The sequence below is a fragment of the Ornithodoros turicata genome, chromosome 1 (genome assembly GCF_037126465.1).
Source record: "Ornithodoros turicata isolate Travis chromosome 1, ASM3712646v1, whole genome shotgun sequence".
Lineage (NCBI taxonomy): Eukaryota > Metazoa > Arthropoda > Arachnida > Ixodida > Argasidae > Ornithodoros > Ornithodoros turicata.
The window spans coordinates 96,198,589-96,218,928 of NC_088201.1; the positions used below are offsets into that span (position 1 = coordinate 96,198,589).

The 20,340-nt window shown below is 44.8% G+C and overlaps 1 protein-coding gene across 1 annotated transcript; it reads right to left on the reverse strand.

The window, feature by feature from the left end:
• Window positions 1-6,313: 6,313 nt before the first annotated feature.
• On the reverse strand, window positions 6,314-9,393 carry LOC135379200 (uncharacterized protein K02A2.6-like). Its single transcript, XM_064612447.1, has 3 exons — window positions 7,419-9,393; window positions 6,531-7,312; window positions 6,314-6,418 (listed from the first exon to the last, which is right to left on the reverse strand). The coding sequence occupies exons 1-3, from the start codon at window positions 9,391-9,393 to the stop codon at window positions 6,314-6,316; spliced, it is 2,862 nt and encodes a 953-aa protein (XP_064468517.1).
• Window positions 9,394-20,340: the final 10,947 nt, after the last annotated feature.

The following is a 20,340-nucleotide window of genomic DNA, read 5'->3' on the forward strand; positions in this document are numbered from 1 at the left end:
ATCAATGCTACTCCTTACGTCTCTGCAAATTCACCAGGGATTTTTGCCAAGCTGCGAAGGATGCAGGACACTAATTTGCGAATGTCCTCCTACGTTTACGTGGTGTGCCATGCAAAATTAAGGGCATGTTTTCTCATTTTCAGTCAGTATAATGTGCTATTTATTTTATATTTAATTGCCACTTCTGTGAAGAGCACCAGGCATTTGTGAAAACATATTTCGTTGCAACTTTTGCCCGCAAATAGATAAATTACTCTCTTTGGAACCCCGAGTGACGTGGTCATGCTTATCAATGCTACTCCTTACGTCTCTGCAAATTCACCAGGGATTTTTGCCAAGCTGCGAAGGATGCAGGACACTAATTTGCGAATGTCCTCCTACGTTTACGTGGTGTGCCATGCAAAATTAAGGGCATGTTTTCTCATTTTCAGTCAGTATAATGTGCTATTTATTTTATATTTAATTGCCACTTCTGTGAAGAGCACCAGACATTTGTGAAAACATATTTCGTTGCAACTTTTCCCTGCAAATAGATAAATTACTCTCTTTGGAACCCCGAGTGACGTGGTCATGCTCATCAATGCTACTCCTTACGTCTCTGCTAATTCACCAGGGATTTTTGCCAAGCTGCGAAGGATGCAGGACACTAATTTGCGAATGTCCTCCTACGTTTACGTGGTGTGCCATGCAAAATTAAGGGCGTGCCATGCAAAATTAAGGGCATGTTTTTTTCATTTTCAGTCAGTATAATGTGCTATTTATTTTATATTTAATTGCCACTTCTGTGAAGAGCACCAGGCATTTGTGAAAACATATTTCGTTGCAAGTTTTGCCCGCAAACAGATAACGAACTGACACAACAGAACACCGACATTGCCAACTTCAGCATGATATTTGTTGAAAGTTGGCATTGTCGGCTGCATGTCGCTGGTTTCAATCAACATCGAGCTGACATTGCCAACTTCAGCGTGATATCTGTTGCAAGTTGGCGTTGTTGGCTACATGTCGCTGGTTTCAATCAACATCGAGCCGACATTGCCAACTTCCAGCAGATATCTCGCTGAAGTTGGCAATGTCGGCTCGATGTTGATCGAAATCAGCGACATGTAGCCGACATTGCCAACTTCAGCATGATATCTCTTGCAAGTTGGCATTGTCGGCTACATGTCGCTGATTTCGATCAACATCGAGCCGACATTGCCAACTTCCAGCAGATATCTCGCTGAAGTTGGCAATGTCGGCTGGATGTTGATCGAAATCAGCGACATGTAGCCGACATTGCCAACTTCAGCATGATATCTCTTGCAAGTTGGCATTGTCGGCTACATGTCGCTGATTTCGATCAACATCGAGCCGACATTGCCAACTTCAGCAGGATATCTGCTGGAAGTTGGCATTGTCGGCACCATGTCGTTTTCTTTTTGTCAACATTGAGCCGACATTGCCAACTTCTGTTGTATATCGGTCACAAGTTGGCAGTGTCAGAAATATATCGGGCCGACATGACCAACTTGCTACAGACATCGGCCCGATGTCGTGTGCTGCCTGGGTAGGATGGGATTTGCGGTAGGTCTGCTTCCTGAGCTCCGTCATTCAAAGTATCAGATGCCAATAATCCTGTTAACTCTCTGGCGTAGTTCTCCCGGTCGCGGTGTACATCTTTTGCTCCGCACTTTACGTTTGTTGCGGGCTATCCCGAGTTGTGCTGAGATGGAACCTTCCATTTTGCGAACACATATAGGTCATACCCTGGGCTATATTAATACAAAATATGAAGAAAATCGCAGCTGGGGTTTTTCAGGAACGAGAGTAAAAAAAAAACAACAAATTTTTGAAAACATAGCTGTACTCTACACCGCCTTGACGAAAGTGGGCGAGGTACAGACATGTAAATTTGACGTCAATTTAAAGACTATGCTTCGACCTACACAGCGGTACCTCGTATATCTCGATGGTATGTATGGCAGGAGTACAGCCTAAAGACGAATATGAGCAAAATGTCAATTTTGTTGCAACTTCGGCGATTTTAAATTAAAGATCAAAATAGACTTGACCAGTGCTGTTTGCGCACGCGGAAAGTCGTCGACGTACCTGACATATTGTGCAAAAAATCTATAGTTTGGGACCGTCCGATGGCGAGGAATAAAATGTCAAAGTCGTTCCATCAGAAAGCTCCGTCGGCGAGTCAATTTCTTTGGGATTTTTTTTTTTTTTTCTGGCGGACCACAACACATAGTACCAAAATATTTGTTGCTCCTGTGTGTATGCGTGTTGCGGTACAACATCTATTTTTTTCAAGGGAAATCGGTGATGGTGTCCGGACCACCCTGCCTGAGTTGAGATGGAATCACTCACCTGTACCTTGAACAGTTTGGGGGGGGGGGGGGGGAACAGTCCAACAGTCCACCGCTCCTCGAGTTTTCACGGTGGCTCTCCTCCCCCCCCCCAAATTTCCCCCCTGAGGACCTCTTTGTATATGCCACACTTCTCAATCCCTAACTCCATGTCCCGCAGTGCTCTCCTTCAGGTTAGGTTAGGGCTCGCTCCTCCTTGCCGTGAAGGACTTCCGACGCCCTAACGGATAAGGGAAGTAGAATAGTGCGAGCGAGGTATCTCCGTAATGGAAGACCTGAAACGTCCGGGCGCACTACAAACAAATGTCACCTCTGTGGATAATAATTTGAAGCATGCAGATATGAAGGATTCATATCTCATTATCTAAAACGAACATGACGGGAGATTGCCAGCAATTCTGCTCTTTCTGTGTCTCGAAAGAAAGAAAAACAGCTTCATAAAAAAAATTACATCTTAGTGAATTATGGAAATTAGAACGCCAAAATACCTTGCAGATAAGGTTTTCCTCCACTCGTATATGCGTAAGTGCGAAACTAATGTACACGTAGTTCTAGTTGTTTTATTTTAAAAAATCTATTAGATTATACATTTATATATTATATTATTTTTATAATTGGGGGTTTACGTCGCGAGACAACTGAGATCATGAGCGACGCCACAGCGGTCGGTCTGTGGATCGCTTTTGCCCACCTGAGGGTTCTTTAACGTGCGATGAAAGCTCATCACACGGCACCCCATATTTAACGTCCCTCGCGGAAGACGGCGTGTCTAAGCAACTTGTACCCTGCCACCAAATTGCTGGCGTCCTCGGCCGGGTTCGAACCCGCGATCTCAGGAAATCTATTAGAAATGGCTACGACCACGAAGTATGCCTTTGTGGCACGTTCTCGTTTTTTTTTTGTGTGTGCGTGTGTGTGTGCGTGTTTCAGCTTGGACAAATTTTTATCAAAAAGCCACGAGAGCACGTCATTTTCACAGGGAGTTCTACGGGCGCGTATCTTTTCCAAGAATGGCTATAATTACTAAGGATGACTAATCAATTAAATTCATTAATTAACTCTAATAAGGACGTCTTGAACAAAAGCCAGATACCGATATGGGAGACTGTCCTAGTTAAAATCCACACCACGTTAAAATATTTTGAAACACGTGTATTAAAATATCCATCCCTGAATTTTAACATGCACATGGGCCAAAACCGAAACCGTGGCAACCACGTTTGGGGTGATGGTCTTCACGGCACGGGATCTGGATATACTTCTCTATGTCAACTGCGCTCGCAACAATATTGTCTTGGCTCGGAAACCGTATGTTTCTGGAACGTAGGGAGAGGAAAAAGGAATCACAAAACATGAATATACTTCAAATACTCTTCTCCTTAGGGAAGCGAGATTTATTGACTCTACGTTGCACTAGTGTCAGCGCGCTGAGGGGTTGAGCTGGAATTGGAATTAGAATTGGAAATGAAACAAAAATAATAATAAATAATACTAAAACGAAAAAGAATAAAAAAGCGTTATCTGAGCTGATCGAGGTCGGTTCGCTCTGGAAATTGTTGCACCGACGACTGGCGCCACGTTCGAACTCCCCTAAAATTGCTCCTCTGTTGAACCGTCCTTGAAATCAGCAATCAGCTGTTCTCGTTTTGTGGAGTGTGCACCAAACTGTTTGTAGTTCAAGCTACACGTACTTAATACGAGTGGGAGAGCGTCGGCAGTCTTCCTGTGGATTCATGGGTGCATCGACAAAGATTGGCATAGCTTTCGGGATAGCTGTCTGTGTGACAGCCGGTGTCTTTCCCCGTCTGTGCATGTGTGTTAATAATTGGGAGTTTACGTCGCGAGACAACTGAGATCACTGTCTCAGGCACTCTCTCGCGCTCATGAAGCTTAAACTCTGCCCTGATACATATACAGTAGTATGAATGTTATACTAGTGCGCGCAAGCAGCGTCTGATGTAGGTCCAGGGTCTCGCCATGATACAGTGAGGAATACTGCGACACACTTGGTTGAAAGCATCACTGCGAGTTAGCTTGTTTCCCGACTGATTGTGTTCTGAACTGAACTTGCATTTTTGTAAAACAACTTCAATATAATGCAGTCGTAGCGAGATAGTTTCCTTGGTTTTGTGGCATGTTGCGCTCACTTCATCTGCTTTCTCTTGGGCCCCGTTTGGGCTATTGCGGCTTCAATGGGGGTCCTGACACATCGTTTGGGGAACACTGAGGCATACTGTATATTGTTACGTGTGACATATTGTAGCGTACTGGAGCCAGCTCCACTGTTGTATTGTTTCTTCACATGGTTACTTCTTCAACGTTATTTGAATGAGGAATGCGGAGAATGAGGAAATGTATGCCTTGCATGTTCTGGATGTTCTCTAATTGCTGACCCCTGCTGTTGGGCTAAAATCCAGCAACTACACAAAAATATTAACAAATGCAGAACAGGTGACAGAAACACGACATGATTCAGATCATGATATGCTGTCAATTTTTTTCTGTGTCTCTGATTCTACATCTTATGAACATGTGCCACATTGCCAGCACCCTTTCCTGCTACGAAGAGAGCCTCTCAGTAATAAAAATGTAGGTTGTCAAATGCACGTAAACAGTGCTTACATTTTTTGGGGTCCTCGCTCATCTAATGTTTATGGCAGAAAATGCTCCCCTAGTTCACATGGCATACTCATATGAGTGTGCTCCACAGCCACAAACTACATGTTAAATTAGCACTGCAGTAGGTTTACCGGCACACATGAAGTTACCCTTCATAAGTGCATCATGCAAGCTCATTGATTCTGATGCTAACTCCTCATGAAATAGCATGGGGTGGGGTGAAAGACACTGGAATCACATGTTGCGTCACTAGTGAGATAACCGTAGGGTGGGTTCAACAAACCTCTTTAATAGAAGACTGAACAGGAAACGGACATGGCTTCAACAGCCCAAGAACTCAAAGAATAACTGGCACACGCCAGAGTAGAATATCGTGCTCTCGCGCATCTTCTTCTTGGTAGCCGCGCCACCACAATACCTCCCCCTTTAAGTCGGTTGGAAACGATCTACCGGCCGACGCCTCCTGACCGGATACCTACGTGTGGTTGTACTCAAAGGAGGAGACTTTTCTCCTGAAGGAGCAGCTCCTGCCACTTGAGACGGCTGGGCATCTTGCGTCGTACGGTGGTGGCCGTCCTCACTGCAAGTGTCCTCAACTTCCGGGAAGGGTAGAGGAAATGTTGGTTCTTCCGGTGGCTCATGTTCTGTCGGGGGTTTGGGAAGTGATTCAGTATCCCAGGTATCGGAAGACTCTCTTGCCTTGAGATGGTCTTTGTGTACCCGTTGTACCTTCCCAGAAAGATCCCGAACCTTGAAAATGACTGATCCTTCTTTGTCCACAACGGTGCCACATTTCCAATGACCTTTCTGATGAGGGTCCAGCATCCACACCTTCGCGTTGCTTCCAAACGACCTGTCGCGCGCTCGCCTGTCATGACATCTCTTTTGACGTTCCCTGGCACCTGAAAACATCACCAAAGGGATTGGTCCAGGTGGTCGCACAAGATCCAAAACAGAGCGGTAGTGTCTGCCATTGAGAAGCTCACAGGGTGGACGCCCTGTGGTCACATGGGGAGTGACTCGGTACTTGAAGAGGAATTCCCCTATGCTTTCCCTTCCCCCTCCGCTTGAACGGCGCAGAGCAGTCTTAAATGTCCGCACAAAATTCTCTGCCAATCCGTTTGATTTGGGATGGTAAGGGGGCGTTAGCACATGGTGAATTCCCTGGTCTTCGAGAAATTTCCGAAACTGTTGACTTGTGAACGGAGGTCCGTTGTCCGTCACGAAAACCTCAGGGAGCCCATTTTGAGTGAAGATGTCTCTGAGCGTGTCTATCGTTTTGTCTGCAGTCGTTGTTGTCATAGTCCTCACGTCTGGCCACTTGCTAAAGCTGTCGATGACTATGAGATAATGCTTCCCATGAAGCTCTGCAAAATCTGCGTGCAGACGATACCACGGCTTATCCGGCGGCTCCCATTGGTGAAGTGGCACAGGAACCTCTTGCTCTGCAACGGACGCACATTGATCGCAACCTCTCACTCTGGATTCAATGTCTTTGTCCAGCCCTGGCCACCACAGATATGAGCGAGCCAACATCTTCATTTTATTTTGTCCTACATGACACTCGTGGAGCGTATCCAGAAGGGCTGCGCGATACTTTTGAGGTATAACGGTGCGTAGGCCCCAAAGAACGCACTCACGGTGTGTTGTAAGTTCAGCTCGTCGTTGCCAGTACGGAACCAACTCCTGTTCTACGCGTTCGGGCCAGCCACTTGCAATGTACTCTTTTACTTGCTTCAAGTATCGATCCTGAAGAGTCGCCTCAGCAATCTGCTTAGCTCTGACTGGAAGAGTGTGCATGCGAAAATCCTGCACCGCATTAATCTCCTCGTCCACAACGTTGAAAATACCTTCTTCCATTTGCTGATCGAACTCCAGATCGGCGCCTTCGGGCAACCTAGACAGGCCATCTGCATTTGCGATGTTCGTCGTCGATTTAAACTGTATGTCGAACGCGTAGCTCATTAGAATGATGGCCCACCGTTGCAGACGACTCGCCGTTGTCGCGGGAATGCCCTTTGAGGGTCCAAAAATTACAGTTAACGGCTTGTGGTCGGTGAAGAGTGTAAACTTCCGTCCCCACAAATACTGATGAAATTTTCGGACGCCAAAAATAATAGCAAGGGCTTCCCGTTCTATTTGAGCATATTTTGTCTGGGCTGGTGTCAGTGTCTTCGAAGCGTGCGCAATCGGTCGGTCTTCGCCGTTGATGCGATGATAGATGACGGCCCCAATACCTTTCGAAGAAGCATCCACCGCCAGAAATATGTCCTTCCGTGGGTCATAATGGGTGAGTACTTCAGCGGAGGCGAGCTTCCTCTTGATTGTTTCAAACGCATCTACGCAAGACGCAGACCATTGCCAAGATGTCGACTTCTTGAGTAGGCTGTTGAGTGGAGCACAAATATCGGACAAGGACGGCAGATACTTTCCGTAGTGCTGTACCAGCCCCAAAAATGAGCGCAGTTCTGAAACTTGTGTTGGCGGTGGCATGTTCAGAATCGCTGATACTTTTTTTGGGTGATGGTCGGAAACCTTCCGCAGTAACCACGTGTCCCAAATACTCAACCTGCCGCTGCAGGAAGGCACATTTCTCCCTCTTGAGAGTGAAGCCGAACTCGCGGAGACGTGACAAAACTTGCTCTAAGGTTTCCAGATGCTCTTTGTCGTTTCGGCCAGTCACGATGATGTCGTCGAGATAACAGGCTACAGAAGGAATCCCTGCGATCACCTGTTCCATGGTACGCTGGAAAACGGCTGGGGCAGATGCGATGCCGAAGGGCATTCGATTGAATTGAAAAAGGCCCTTGTGAGTATTGATCACCAAGATTTTCTTAGCTTCTTCGTCCAGCTCCATCTGTAGGTATGCTTCGGACAAGTCTAATTTCGTGAACTTTTCACCGCCATTTAATGTCGCCAGAAGTTCTTCAGGTCTAGGTAACGGGTACTGTGCGATTTCGATCTGCGGATTCACAGTGACGCTGAAGTCTCCGCAGACTCGTACGGCTCCATTTGGCTTGGGCACCACTACAATGGGAGTGGCCCATTCCGACACCTCGATAGGTTCCAGCACCCCATTCTGTACTTGCCGTTGCAGGTCAGCTTCAACCGCTTCCCGAGACGCAAAAGGGATCGGCCGGGGCTTGAAGAATTTCGGCTCAGCGTCTTTCTTGAGATGAAGGTGGACTAAAGCCTTGGTGCACCTTCCTAGTTGGCTTCGAAAAAGATCCGGGTACGTTCCTAAGACGCCTTCCAACTTCGGAGCTGTCAATATCTTGCCCACGAATAATGTGTTGAGGTCGATGCCAAGCTCACGTATCCAATCCCTTCCAAGCAGATTGGTATGTTCCATCCGGGTAAAGAGTGCCTGAAGCTTTTCTACCCTTCCACCTATGGAAACATCGAGATCTGCTGCTCCACGAAGTGGTATCTCGTCCTTGTTGAAAGCACGAAGACGGTACGGAGATTGGTATAGCTCTGGCTCACCCAACCTCTTGAACGTCCTTTCATCCAGAAGTGTTGCCCGCGATCCCGTATCGACCTGCAGGATGACGTCCTTGTCTTTGATACTACAAGCAATGAACTTCCCGTCTTGGTCGTCCGCAAGAAACACGTCGGTCACAAGCTTCACCTTCCGAAAATGTTTACCTTTCTTCCGCGTTCCCTGTGAAGCGGATGAACGACACATTTTCGAGATGTGTCCGGTTTTGCCACAGGCGTGACAGTCCTCGTTGCGGAATCTGCACGTTTCTTGCGAGTGGTTTGAATTTCCACACCGGAAACATCGTTCCTTGCTCTCCGGCTTGACTGTCACCTTGTGCACAGAGGGTTCTGCATGCAACTGCTTCGACTCTTCCTCCGCGGCCAGAAAACTTTCAGCGAGCCGGATCGCTGTGTCCATTGTCAAGGTCTTTTCCAGAACAAGTCGCGCGCGGATGCGCTGATCCCGGAGGCCTACGATGAACGCTGTCATCAGGGAACATGCTCGGACGTCAGACTCTCCTTCATATTCACAGCGGGAAATGATTGCCGACAACCGCTCAACGAAATCCTTCACTGACTCACCGTCCTCTTGACGATTTGAGAAAAGCTTGTATCTCTCAAACTCCTTGAACCGTTTCGGAGTGAAATGGTCAGATAACGTTGCAGTAAGATCCTTGAAAGGTACCTCCATGATGTTCCTCGGTTGCAGCAGGTTATAGAGCCGCTTGAAGACTGCCGGACTCAGCGACGAAATTAGAAGTCCACTCTTGTCCGCATCGTCCGTGACTCTTGCCACACGTATAGCCGCTAGAAACCTGATCTCATAGAGGTTCCAATCTTCCTTGTCAGGATCAAACGTTCCAGGGCTGCGAAACCGCCGAACACCATCGTCCGAACCTGCTCCGGTTGAAATAACTCGAGACTCATCCCCCTGCATCTTCTGAGAAGTCCTTCGCTCGTCGCCAGTTGAGATAACCGTAGGGTGGGTTCAACAAACCTCTTTAATAGAAGACTGAACAGGAAACGGACATGGCTTCAACAGCCCAAGAACTCAAAGAATAACTGGCACACGCCAGAGTAGAATATCGTGCTCTCGCGCATCTTCTTCTTGGTAGCCGCGCCACCACAACTAGCAGTGACATACTCACTCAGCAGTGGCATCACAAGCAGTGATTTTTCATTGAAGCCTGCAACTGAACGATGTAATTCACATCTTGATTGCAGAAAAAGTAAGCACATGTTTCTTATTACTTGGTGTACAGTTGAAACCTCTTAATGTGATGACGGTGATTCTCGTGGATTTTGGCAATAAAACCATTTTAGTCTAAAAAAATCGACACTCTGCTTTTTCATTTTGAGAACCTACAGGTGTATTTGTTCTTACGCAAGAAAAATGTTTCGTCAGCTCATTCATATCCCATCTGTATGACGCTATGGCACACTTTGAACAAATTTTGCATTCAACTGTTCTGCCCAGTTCTACAGATTAGTTGCAGTCGCTGCTTCATAACAGCCTTGTCAGCATTTATGATTGTTTTCACATACCTGAAGTCATCCGGAAAGTGAACAAATGTCATCATTACAAGGGTATACCTTCTCCTATAGCATGTTCAGAATCTGCTGGCATGTGTTTTCTGTAGATCTTATAGCATCAGCTGACCATATTGGCTCAGATCATGTCAGAATGCGACGTAACAGCTTTTGGAAACAATTTATTATGACCTCGTGTGCCATTCAACCACAACAGAAAAAAAGCCCAAAGTCTTTCTTTCAGTGGAAATAGGTGTTTTTGCTGCATTAACAGAAGGTGGCTTAAAGTAATAGCACCTCCTTGTGGCCGGGGTGGAACATGCCCCACTGTGCTGTATGTCCAGTAATTTCTTCCAACCGTATCTCTTTGGCAGTGAGCCACAACGTATGCAGTCTTCAAGCTTTATTTCACCCGGAAGGAAAGAGCTTACAGCTCTGCAGGCATCAGAATATCTGCACGCAATAGGGGGCTGCAATCTAGCCCTATAGGTGCCAACGTTTTAAATGGTACTGCGAACACAGTCATAGTACCCTTTATCACGGCACAAAGCAATTATGTCAAAGTCATGCTTGTGGAGGCAAAGCCATGCTTGCCAAAGCCAAAGAGGCAAAGTGATGCTTATGGAGGGTTTTATTATGCCCTGCTGCTCAGTGTATGGCTTCTGTTTTTAGCTGGAACAAACCAATAAAAAAAAATCTGAGGAAAGAAATATGCCACCTCCAGTTGCCATCGACCAAGCAGACTAAGTCAATAATGGTGGTTGTTATTCACTCTGCTATGTGATTGTGTTCATGTTAATTCACCTGTTTGGTACTGTGGTACCAGCTAGCTTCCTTGTAGTGTAACATATATGTGACTGCATGGAGGACAAAGAAGAGGAATTAGCTAGTCCTGCGTAGGAGCTCTCACACTGGCATAGCTGGTCAAAAAGAAAATGTGGGCTATATATCATGTAAAATACAAATACCAGTACATTTTCAGCAACCACTGGTAATTTCTATTAGGTGCGGTGCATATAGCGTGTCCATGGACTGATTTTTTTATTCTTGGAGAAATCATATTTTTGCAGTTATAAGGGATGACAACATGTTCCACATCCGAAGTGGATCTACTAATTACGTCTCGTCTAATTATTGGAAATAGAAGGTCAGTGCAAATGCAACATCGGTTTCCCTATGTGCCGCTATAGTTTTCAAAAGCATGCTCGTGACCATTTAGTGCGAGGACATGGCCCCGAAATAATGGTTGTGTGAGAGTAAGTCTCGGAGCATTCTTTTTGCCTTTTCACTTGAACGTGAGGAAGAAACAACGCTGCAGAGCTGCAAGCAGCAGGATGCAAGTTTTATAGCGATTTCATATTTCAGCACAATATTTATACGCTGTAAAAATAGATGCAAGGGTACCATACAATGAAGTAGCTGGTACCGTAAATTTTAGACCTCTTCTTGCCGTGGGTGCTTAGCATAAAGAGTGACCTGCTAATAAACGTACTTGTGGATTTCTGAATGTGAAGATCATAGGAGAGAAAGGAAGGCAAAGAAATACAACAGAGGGTGCCATTCATTTCTCACACTTCTGGTTTCAGTTACTTATTGCGCTTGGTTTTCTTCAGTTCCGACATCTGATAACCAGAATTTGCACCGTATATCCACGCAAATAAAAAAGACGCAAAAATTTCGGTGAGAAAATTTCATGGTTTTTAATACCTTGAAAATGTCATTCTTAGGTTCCAGGGCATTCAAAGACCAGTCAAAACAAAGTGCTTGAAGTATTATGTCTAGATACATCTCTTGCAGCGTTTGCATGGCAAATCGTTGTCTAGGAAGGTGCGCGAATCAATGGGGATGTTCCTGAAATTAGAATCTTATTTCGTTACACTTTGAAATTACCGTATGCGGGTTAGAAAAAAAATTAAGGCACCTCTGCTGACTCAAGTTATTCATCCGAGAGAAAATAGTTTTTTCTTGCAAACAAACACACAATTTCTTCACATTTATATCCAGCTTATTTCCAGAAATGCATTTCGAGAGTCTGTCCAATACCCGTTCCCTGCATTTATTAGAACGTAGGCTCACAAGGAAAACCACAAGCAGGTTCCGATTTCACGATTCTACGGTTCTGAGGCTGGAACACACACAAACACATACAGACGGACAAACACAACACATCCACACGGTATCGGAATCAGGCTTTTTCGTCGATCGTCACTTTTCAACTCTACGATTTCACAACCAACGGAGCCCTGCAGGAGAGTGGCGATGTGCGCGACAATGTTCATAATGTAGCAGGTGACCACCATAGCTGGAACCAACACCGGGAACTCATTTGGTGACACGACACGAATTCAGAGTTCGACATACTCAAATTTGACAGGCGAGTAGCAGAACAAAGCATAAACTGCAGTTGCAACAGAATCCTGATAGCCGGCGGAGAATACAGTAAACGATTCGTCCAGACTCGGCACTCTCGTTCCCAGCCCACCGCAAAGAGCCTCACCCTGCGGGGAACTATTTTGAGACGCGGGAGCCAAAAGCCTTCGCTGCTCTGAGGCTGTCGTGCCTGTCGACGAATCAGAGACGATTTATTTTGAAAGTTTGAATCTGAAGCGTTTGCATCGCAAAAGTTGATTTTTACGGCTTTATCTTTACACGGTGGATTTTTTCGCGATTTATTTCGAGGAGTTTATTCTCGAAGTTTATTTTGCAAAGTGTAAAGCAGAGTGATCCCGTTTGTACACCTGGTTGTCAACCTTGAAGTATGTTTCTGTCAAACAAAACGAAAGTAAAGAGGTGATCTCAGTCACAGACAGAGTGGTACGATCGGGTAGCGCATCGTCAGAAGATAGGCGACATTTTGCCACGTCAATAGCAAGATCGACTGGTACATGTGTAAAAAGCGAAATAACGATTTTACGATAGAGAAGCAGAATAACCATAGTCATCCTTTTCTTGACATTTTAGTTACTCATTTTACACATGTATACATACATATATTACCCAGGCAGCACAAACCCTCGGGAAAAGAATGGGAACGCAATGTGGGCTTCGGCTCCTGAACGGGCGATAGTGCCCGACTGGTTTCCAGCAATGTGGGAACTGAGGAGGTAGAACATTAGAGAAGATAAGGTGGTCCCCCGACGGTGCCCTGATCATTTCCCGCTCTGGTCTCCTTTTGGTCATGTAAACAATAATATAGGATCGCTCCCCGATACTGCTCTGACCATTTCCAGGTCTGGACTGACCTTGTTCATGTGACCAAAATATAGGATCGCTCCCCGATGCTGATCTGATCACTTCACGATAATCAGTTACATGACCGGGGTGCAGCAACGGATTTCTCTTCGCAGACTGTCAGGCGCCGAGTGATGCAATCACGTAACCGACAGTTTCGAATCTGGCCAATGATGTTCCTCGATCATCCAGCCGTGTTTGCACTCTCGGAGTCCCCGTCGCTCTCGCTGCGAGAAACGAATGTATCCGGCCGTGCTCCCAAAACTTTCGAAGAATTCCAACATTTTTAAGCAATTCATCGAGTGGTAAGTGCTATTTCTTTTTGTGGTATTCCTCGCATTGATAAACGTTACTCATAGATGCATTTCAACATGAGTCACACCGTTCTAGAAGGCTTCTCTCGAAACTTAGCAGCGCAGCATCGCATAGTTTCGAGTTCAGTGATCCATTGTGGTTTATGCGTTGCTTTTAGGATAATGGACTCCGTTTTGGTGAAAATATGGTTCAGTAAAGTGTGGAATCGTATGTATTGTGTATTTGACATTAAATGAAATATAACCATTTCTCAGGACGACTGCGTGCTGCAGCAGTGCTTTCCATCTCCTGCGTGCGTACAAAACTGGAATGCTGGAGGACTTCTGCTTAAGGTTCGTTTTTTGTAACCATTCTAAATAAAAAGAAAAGAAAAAAAAGAACCTCCGAAGTGAATAAATTATTCCGCTTTAATCCGTTTGCGTAATGTGATCGACGCATGCTATGTCAATTTGTTTGAAACTGTGAGTGAATGAAAGCTATCCTGATCTTTCATTCAGAACGTCATGCTGGACCACTACCAGAGCGTGCTTAAAAAAAATCAATGCCTTGATGAAGGTATCACCGAAGTGCCCAACACCAGATCTCTGCCTCAGAGCCAGTGATGATGGTCAAGATTTTTCTAGCGGATCTTGTCATGTCATGCTGAAAACTGTAAGTTTAGCTATTTGGTCTGTATTCAATAACGTGTGCATCTTGTGGTGCACACTTGTGTGTGTGGTGTGGTGTACTTTTCTCAGTAAAACCCTGACCTCAAGCGATTCCACTTTCAGAATCCACCCCGCACTTCGGTTACAACACTATGAACCTACCGCGCTGTGATGCTTGCTTGAAAGGAATACAATCTGGTATGCTGTGTTGTTTTTCTTTTAAAAGGACTTCAGATATCCATAATAAGAGGCCTTCTTAGCAAGAAAGCCATAAGAAAAGGCATCTTCTTGATACATTAATATTTCTCCTAAAGACAAGGGTACGAGTCACCCTACATGTGCCATACTGCACTCTCAGAAAAAAGGGTGGAGCAATTAGACCTTTTAGGAGGTAATAGTTGTCGCATATGTTGTGTCTAAAAGGTTGCAAAGTTTTACCTGCTACCTCACTCTCTGACACGAATAATAGGGTTGCCGCTTCTGATTTGGTGAGCGAGGGGGGCGTACACCCTTTTGTTGTAATTTGGATGGATGGTAATTTCTTTTACCACCTTTTTACACCCCTTATCAGACGCTATGTTGGCATAGAAGGTAACTAAGGAAGTTACCACCTCCTCACACCTTTTTTCTTAGATTGTGGTTCCCAAATTGTGTGTATGTTGCCCTCGTATTAGCAAAGGTGCGCAAATATTTCTTCTATTTTCTTAAAGAAGGTATAGAACGATCATGACACATGTAGTACGAATTCTCAAGTTGTTCATGTGTTCTATGTTGTTGGGCGTAACTCGTTACCAGTAACTCGATATTGTAACTAGGCTACTCGGCTTAGCTATTTTCTAGAAACTTTTTGCATAGCTCTTTGCTTTTGAGCTCCAGTAACTTCTTGAGGAGCTTGTTCCTTTCCCTTTTTCTTTTGTTTCGGGGGTGGGGGGTTAAGTTCGTCAAAGTAACTTGAAGAAAGTTCCAAGTTCCTTTTGTTCGAATCTGGTCTACAAACATCGCAGGCTGAGTCCTCCCCCCATGACTTGAGATGAAAGATGGCACGTGCACGGCGCGAGTAACTCCTGTTGTTACACGGTCAATGTTACAAATTATTTTTTAGCCGAGCATTAGGAAGCTCAGGTATCGCGCATCTTAACGATAAGCAGTGTATTGATAATGATAGAGGACATTGAGTAGCAGGATTAAAACTTGGCACGGTTCTGGGATATGTATGTAGGGGACAACTCGTAGAGCATATAAACTTGCTTTGTGCTCCTTTTTCATGTGCCTTATTACGAGATCAAAATCATCAAATCCCTCCCTAAAGAAGCCTATAAATGTAGGCTTGTTTTGTCGTAGCAGATATTGATATCATTTTTGTACTGTGCATTTTTGTCTTGAATCGCCCATTGTGACAGCAAGGTCTGAATTAACCATATAGACAGGTCAGGAGCTGAAAAGTATATACATTAAGTAGAAAATAACTTGAAGGTAACCTGTTACATTTCTAAAGTAGCTTAGGAACATCACGTCAATTTTCATTACGTTTTATTACATGTGTAACTGCGTTTGAAATTTAGTTACGGGCCGGTTTCACGTCAGTTCAGGCAGGGAGGTCCCTTCGACCTCCTGGGTCTTCAGTATTTTTTATATTTATAAGCTCATCGTATATTATGAATGCCGAATAGCTTCCGTGCAAAAAAATCGAGAAAATCCGGCCCTGAATTCGGATGTTTCAGTTTTGCCGCGTTTGCACGCGTATACCTCCCGAGTGTTAAGAGATATTGTTGTGCAATTTTTTGATGCTGCTTTATTTATTTATGCTTTATGCTATTGCTGCTTTATGCTACAGGCCCGATGTCAGAGAGCCAATTTTAGCGCGCAGGTGCAACGCTGTGTGCTATAAAAAATGGCGAACATGCCCTCTCGCGCACTTTTGTCCTAATTTCGACGCCTGATATCTCTAGCTATCCCTGATCGCAATACTTGGTATCAGCTCACTCACCTTTTAATGCTCTTTCATCTGATATATCTATCCTGCATATACTTCCTAGCGGCATTTGCTGAAATAGGCAAATGTTTGGGCATATTTCGAAATAAACATGGATTTTGCGCGTGTATTTCTCAAAAAGGTCCCACTTGATTTCGTATATATTTTGCCAGGATATGGCCCGATGTTAGGGCTTTCATCTAACGCAAAAAACTTCTTCTCCAAAGGCGTATACTGCTGATTAGCGCGTTAAAACGCGGCCCCACTGCGTACGAACGTGTCGGAGATATCTACAGTCAGAGCAAGAAGCGTCGAAGTTTGAACAAAACTGCGCGACAGAGCATGTTCGCCGCTTTTTATACGATACAGTGTTGCACCTGTGCGCCTAAATTTGCGCTCGGAGTGCTGGCAGGTAGGTATACTAAAGCACAAAAAAATTGCACTACGATATCTTTTAAAACTCAGGATGTATACACGTGCAAAGACGGCAAAATTGCAACAATCGAATTCAGGGCTGGATTTCTCGATTTTTTGCACGGAAAGTATTCGAATGATTAATTTTACCAATGTTGATCATCATCTGCGATGACCGTCTAAATATATATAAAAAAATCATGAAAATTCAGAAGGTCCATGGGACCTCCCTGTCTGAGCTAACGTAGAACCGGCCTACAATTATGTTCTGCCTAACCTTCTCAGTGACTTCCATCTTTCAACAGTCTAACTTCACTGGCAACGAGTTCCAACTTCTACCTCTGTTCCATAGAACCTGTGTTAAGTGAATATTTGTGAAGTAAATAGTACATATGCGGGACTGGTGGTTAGATACTTTCAATGTAACACTCTTTTTTTTTATTGCTGGTGAAGTGATGCATTAAAGAACCCATGTATATTGTGACTATGATGCAATAAAGAGTTTTCTACAATGACATATTGATTTTGTTTTTAAAAATCGCGCAAATTAACTCTTGTTTGTGGGGTAGGAGGTACCCGGAAGTGTGCATTGGCTGCACCTCGGGAAATCTTTGGGGTACGATACAGGCTGCCGATAACGGACCATTGACATCCCCGTGTTGCAAACCGTATGCCGGACCATGGTCGGGAGCCGACCCGGTCGGACCGGTCGCGGAGTTGCATCAAACACTGAATACCTTTTGGACCTTGGGATCACACCCTGATGATACATCTCAGTTATCAGCATTCGATGGCCTTAGCGACCACAAGGCAATTTTATTTAGTACGTCTTCTTATTGCCCCCTGTCACGTAAACACAGCACTAAACTAATTAGTGCCTATAACAGAGCCAACTTTTCCGCTATAAACAATGGCCTGACTTCTCTATATAACACCTGTTTTCTTAATCAGTACACATCTCGCTCAGTTGGGGAAAACTGGGCTTTGTTCAGGGATGCACTTCGTCACCTCGAGGAGTTATACGTGCTCAAAGTCCGCATTAAGTGTTTCTCTCATGCACCTTGGTTCACAAAACGTCTCGGCAAACTGCTAAACAAGAAAAACCGCCTGTTTAGATCGGCTAGACTAAGTAAAACTACTCAAGCTTGGTCTAAGTACTCTGAAGCCAACCGTGAATATACATCAGAATTAAAGTTCGCAAAGCATAAATACTTTAACACTGATTTACCTTCTTTACTAGTAAACAACCCCAGGAAATTTTGGAATTGTTTGAAACCTCCCAAGGAAAGCTCAATTAGCCTTAAAAACGAATCAGGTACTTTCATTCCACCCGAGCATTGTGCCTCCGCTTTTGCTAACTTTTTCTCGTCAGTTTTCTCCACACGTTGCTCAGCTATCCATCCCAGCATGTCGCCAAAGAACTATGCTCCTATGACCAGCATAACCATCACGCCCAGCGGAATCACTAAGGTCATTGACTCTTTAAAACTCTCCACGAGCGGTGGGGCAGACTCCATTAATGCTAAAATCCTCTCTGGTACCAAGAACATCTCGAGCATCATTTTGTCCTGCATATATACTCAATCATTAAACGGAGGGACCCTGCCTCCGGACTGGAAGCTAGCAAAGGTCATTCCTATCCACAAGTCCGGTGACCGGTCATCCCCAAGTAACTATCGTCCTATATCCTTAACTAGCATTCCATGTAAGATTCCCGAGCACATACTTTACTGACGCATAATTAACTTCCTTGAGAGCAGCAACTTCTTCCCCTATCAGCACGGCTTTCGCAAGCACCTGTCTTGCGAAACCCAACTAGCAGGCTTCATACATAACATAACATCTAACTCAGACAGTGGATGTCGTACCGATGCGCTTTTTCTTGACTTTTACAAAGCTTTCGATAGGGTACCACTCGACACACTCCTTCTTAAGCTTTCTGATCTGAATCTCGACAGCAATATAATTCACTGGCTACGTAATTTTCTCTCGCAACGTCTTCTCTTCGTCAGTTGCAATGGTCACGATTCATCATCCACTCCCGTTAGCTGCGGCATACCCCAAGGATCTGTACTAGGCCGTCTTCCGTTTTCCGTATACATCAATGATCTTCCCGATAACTTATGTTCGCAAATCCGCCTCTTCGCCGATGACTGCGTGCTATACCGTAAAATGTGTTCCTCTGATGATGAAATAACATTACCGAACGACTTATCCTCAATCCAACCCTGGTGCGACACTTGGCAGATACCACTGAACCTAAGCAAATGCTCACTTGTACGTTTCCAACGCCGTAAAACCTCGCATCACTTCCAGTATACCCTTAACAACACCCTCATAACGCCCTCTAGTACTTACAAGTACTTCGGCGTACATCTTTCGGCGGATTTAACATGGAATAACCACATTGATAAAATAATCTCAGATGGTAATCACAGCCTAGCCTTCATCCGAAGTAATCTTAAATCGGCCCCACCTAACTTAAAACGTCTCACGTACTTAACATTAGTTCGTCCTGAACTAGAATATCCATCATCAATATGGGATCCTCACCACAGGTACCTAATAAGTAACATAGAATCCATTCAAAACAGAGCAGCACGGTTCATCTGTAATGATTTTCCCCCTTTATACATCAGTCACTGCATAGTCATCTCTTTCATAAATTATTGCATAACATTCCCTCACAACAGTGTCCGATTCGCCGATCCACTGCCATCTTTCCCCGCCTTGATCACCCAAATAAAGTCGACCGCTTTTTATGTGATTCTAATGTTGTTGTTTTTTTTTCTCAAAATCATTAGAATGGAATGGTAGAATGGAATGACCTTCCGAGCAATATCGCTACAGTAACACAAGCTCAAGAATTTCGTAAATTATTATTTGGTTACCTTTCTATTTGTTTTCCTTCGGTACAGCACCTCTTAAAGGGACTCTGACCAGAACCGGGTCAGTGTCTTTGTTTGTATGGATAACGAACCTACATGGTGCCTCCAAGTTACAACTGAAACGTTTCGTCTCTGCGGAGCCGCCAACTATTCCAAACAAGGAGCCGAAAAGCGGTTTCGATTTCTGCCCTCAACTCGTGCGATCAGCGCAAAACTCTAGCTATTATGCAGTGGTTTTCCCATGTGTATGACGTCAAACGCCCGCAACGTTTATTGGTGGAAAGTCCACACCGGAAGTTCGGGTGGTTTCCACAACTTCCGTATTGCTGGGTGCTTTTTCAATATGGACGCGGAAGCACAGCGCAGTCGATAAGTCAGCTTTTCAGCTACCTTTCAGCAGCTGAGAGGCACCAGCTACGTGCAGCAGAGTTTGAAGGCCTTGCTTTTGAAATGTTGAGCCGGGAATCGACTTCAACATGAAGAGGAAGTTCCAACGACAGACTGTTAGATGAGCTTTCAGCATCCATCACGATGAAGCGCATGAACAGTTTGTGTAAATTTCATGTTTGACGGCGCCGTGTAAAGGGGCCGGAGTGGTTCATGCATAATAATGCCGAAAGAAGTCGAGTGCTTATGTTGCAAGGAGCTGCTCTTAAAGTAGCATATTTAGAACTTCGAGGGCAGCACGAACCTAGCGCTCATATTCACAAGTAAGAAGCGTACGTGTCTCATGCACAATCATGCTGGTTGGTTCCAATACAAAAATAGTTTTTCTGAACTTTTCGTTATTGTTCGTCACTTATTCAGAAAGAATGCAGCTGAATTAATACTCTGCGTCCTACTAGCTTTAGCTTTGTTCAAAGCTTGCGTGTCTCATACAGGAAATA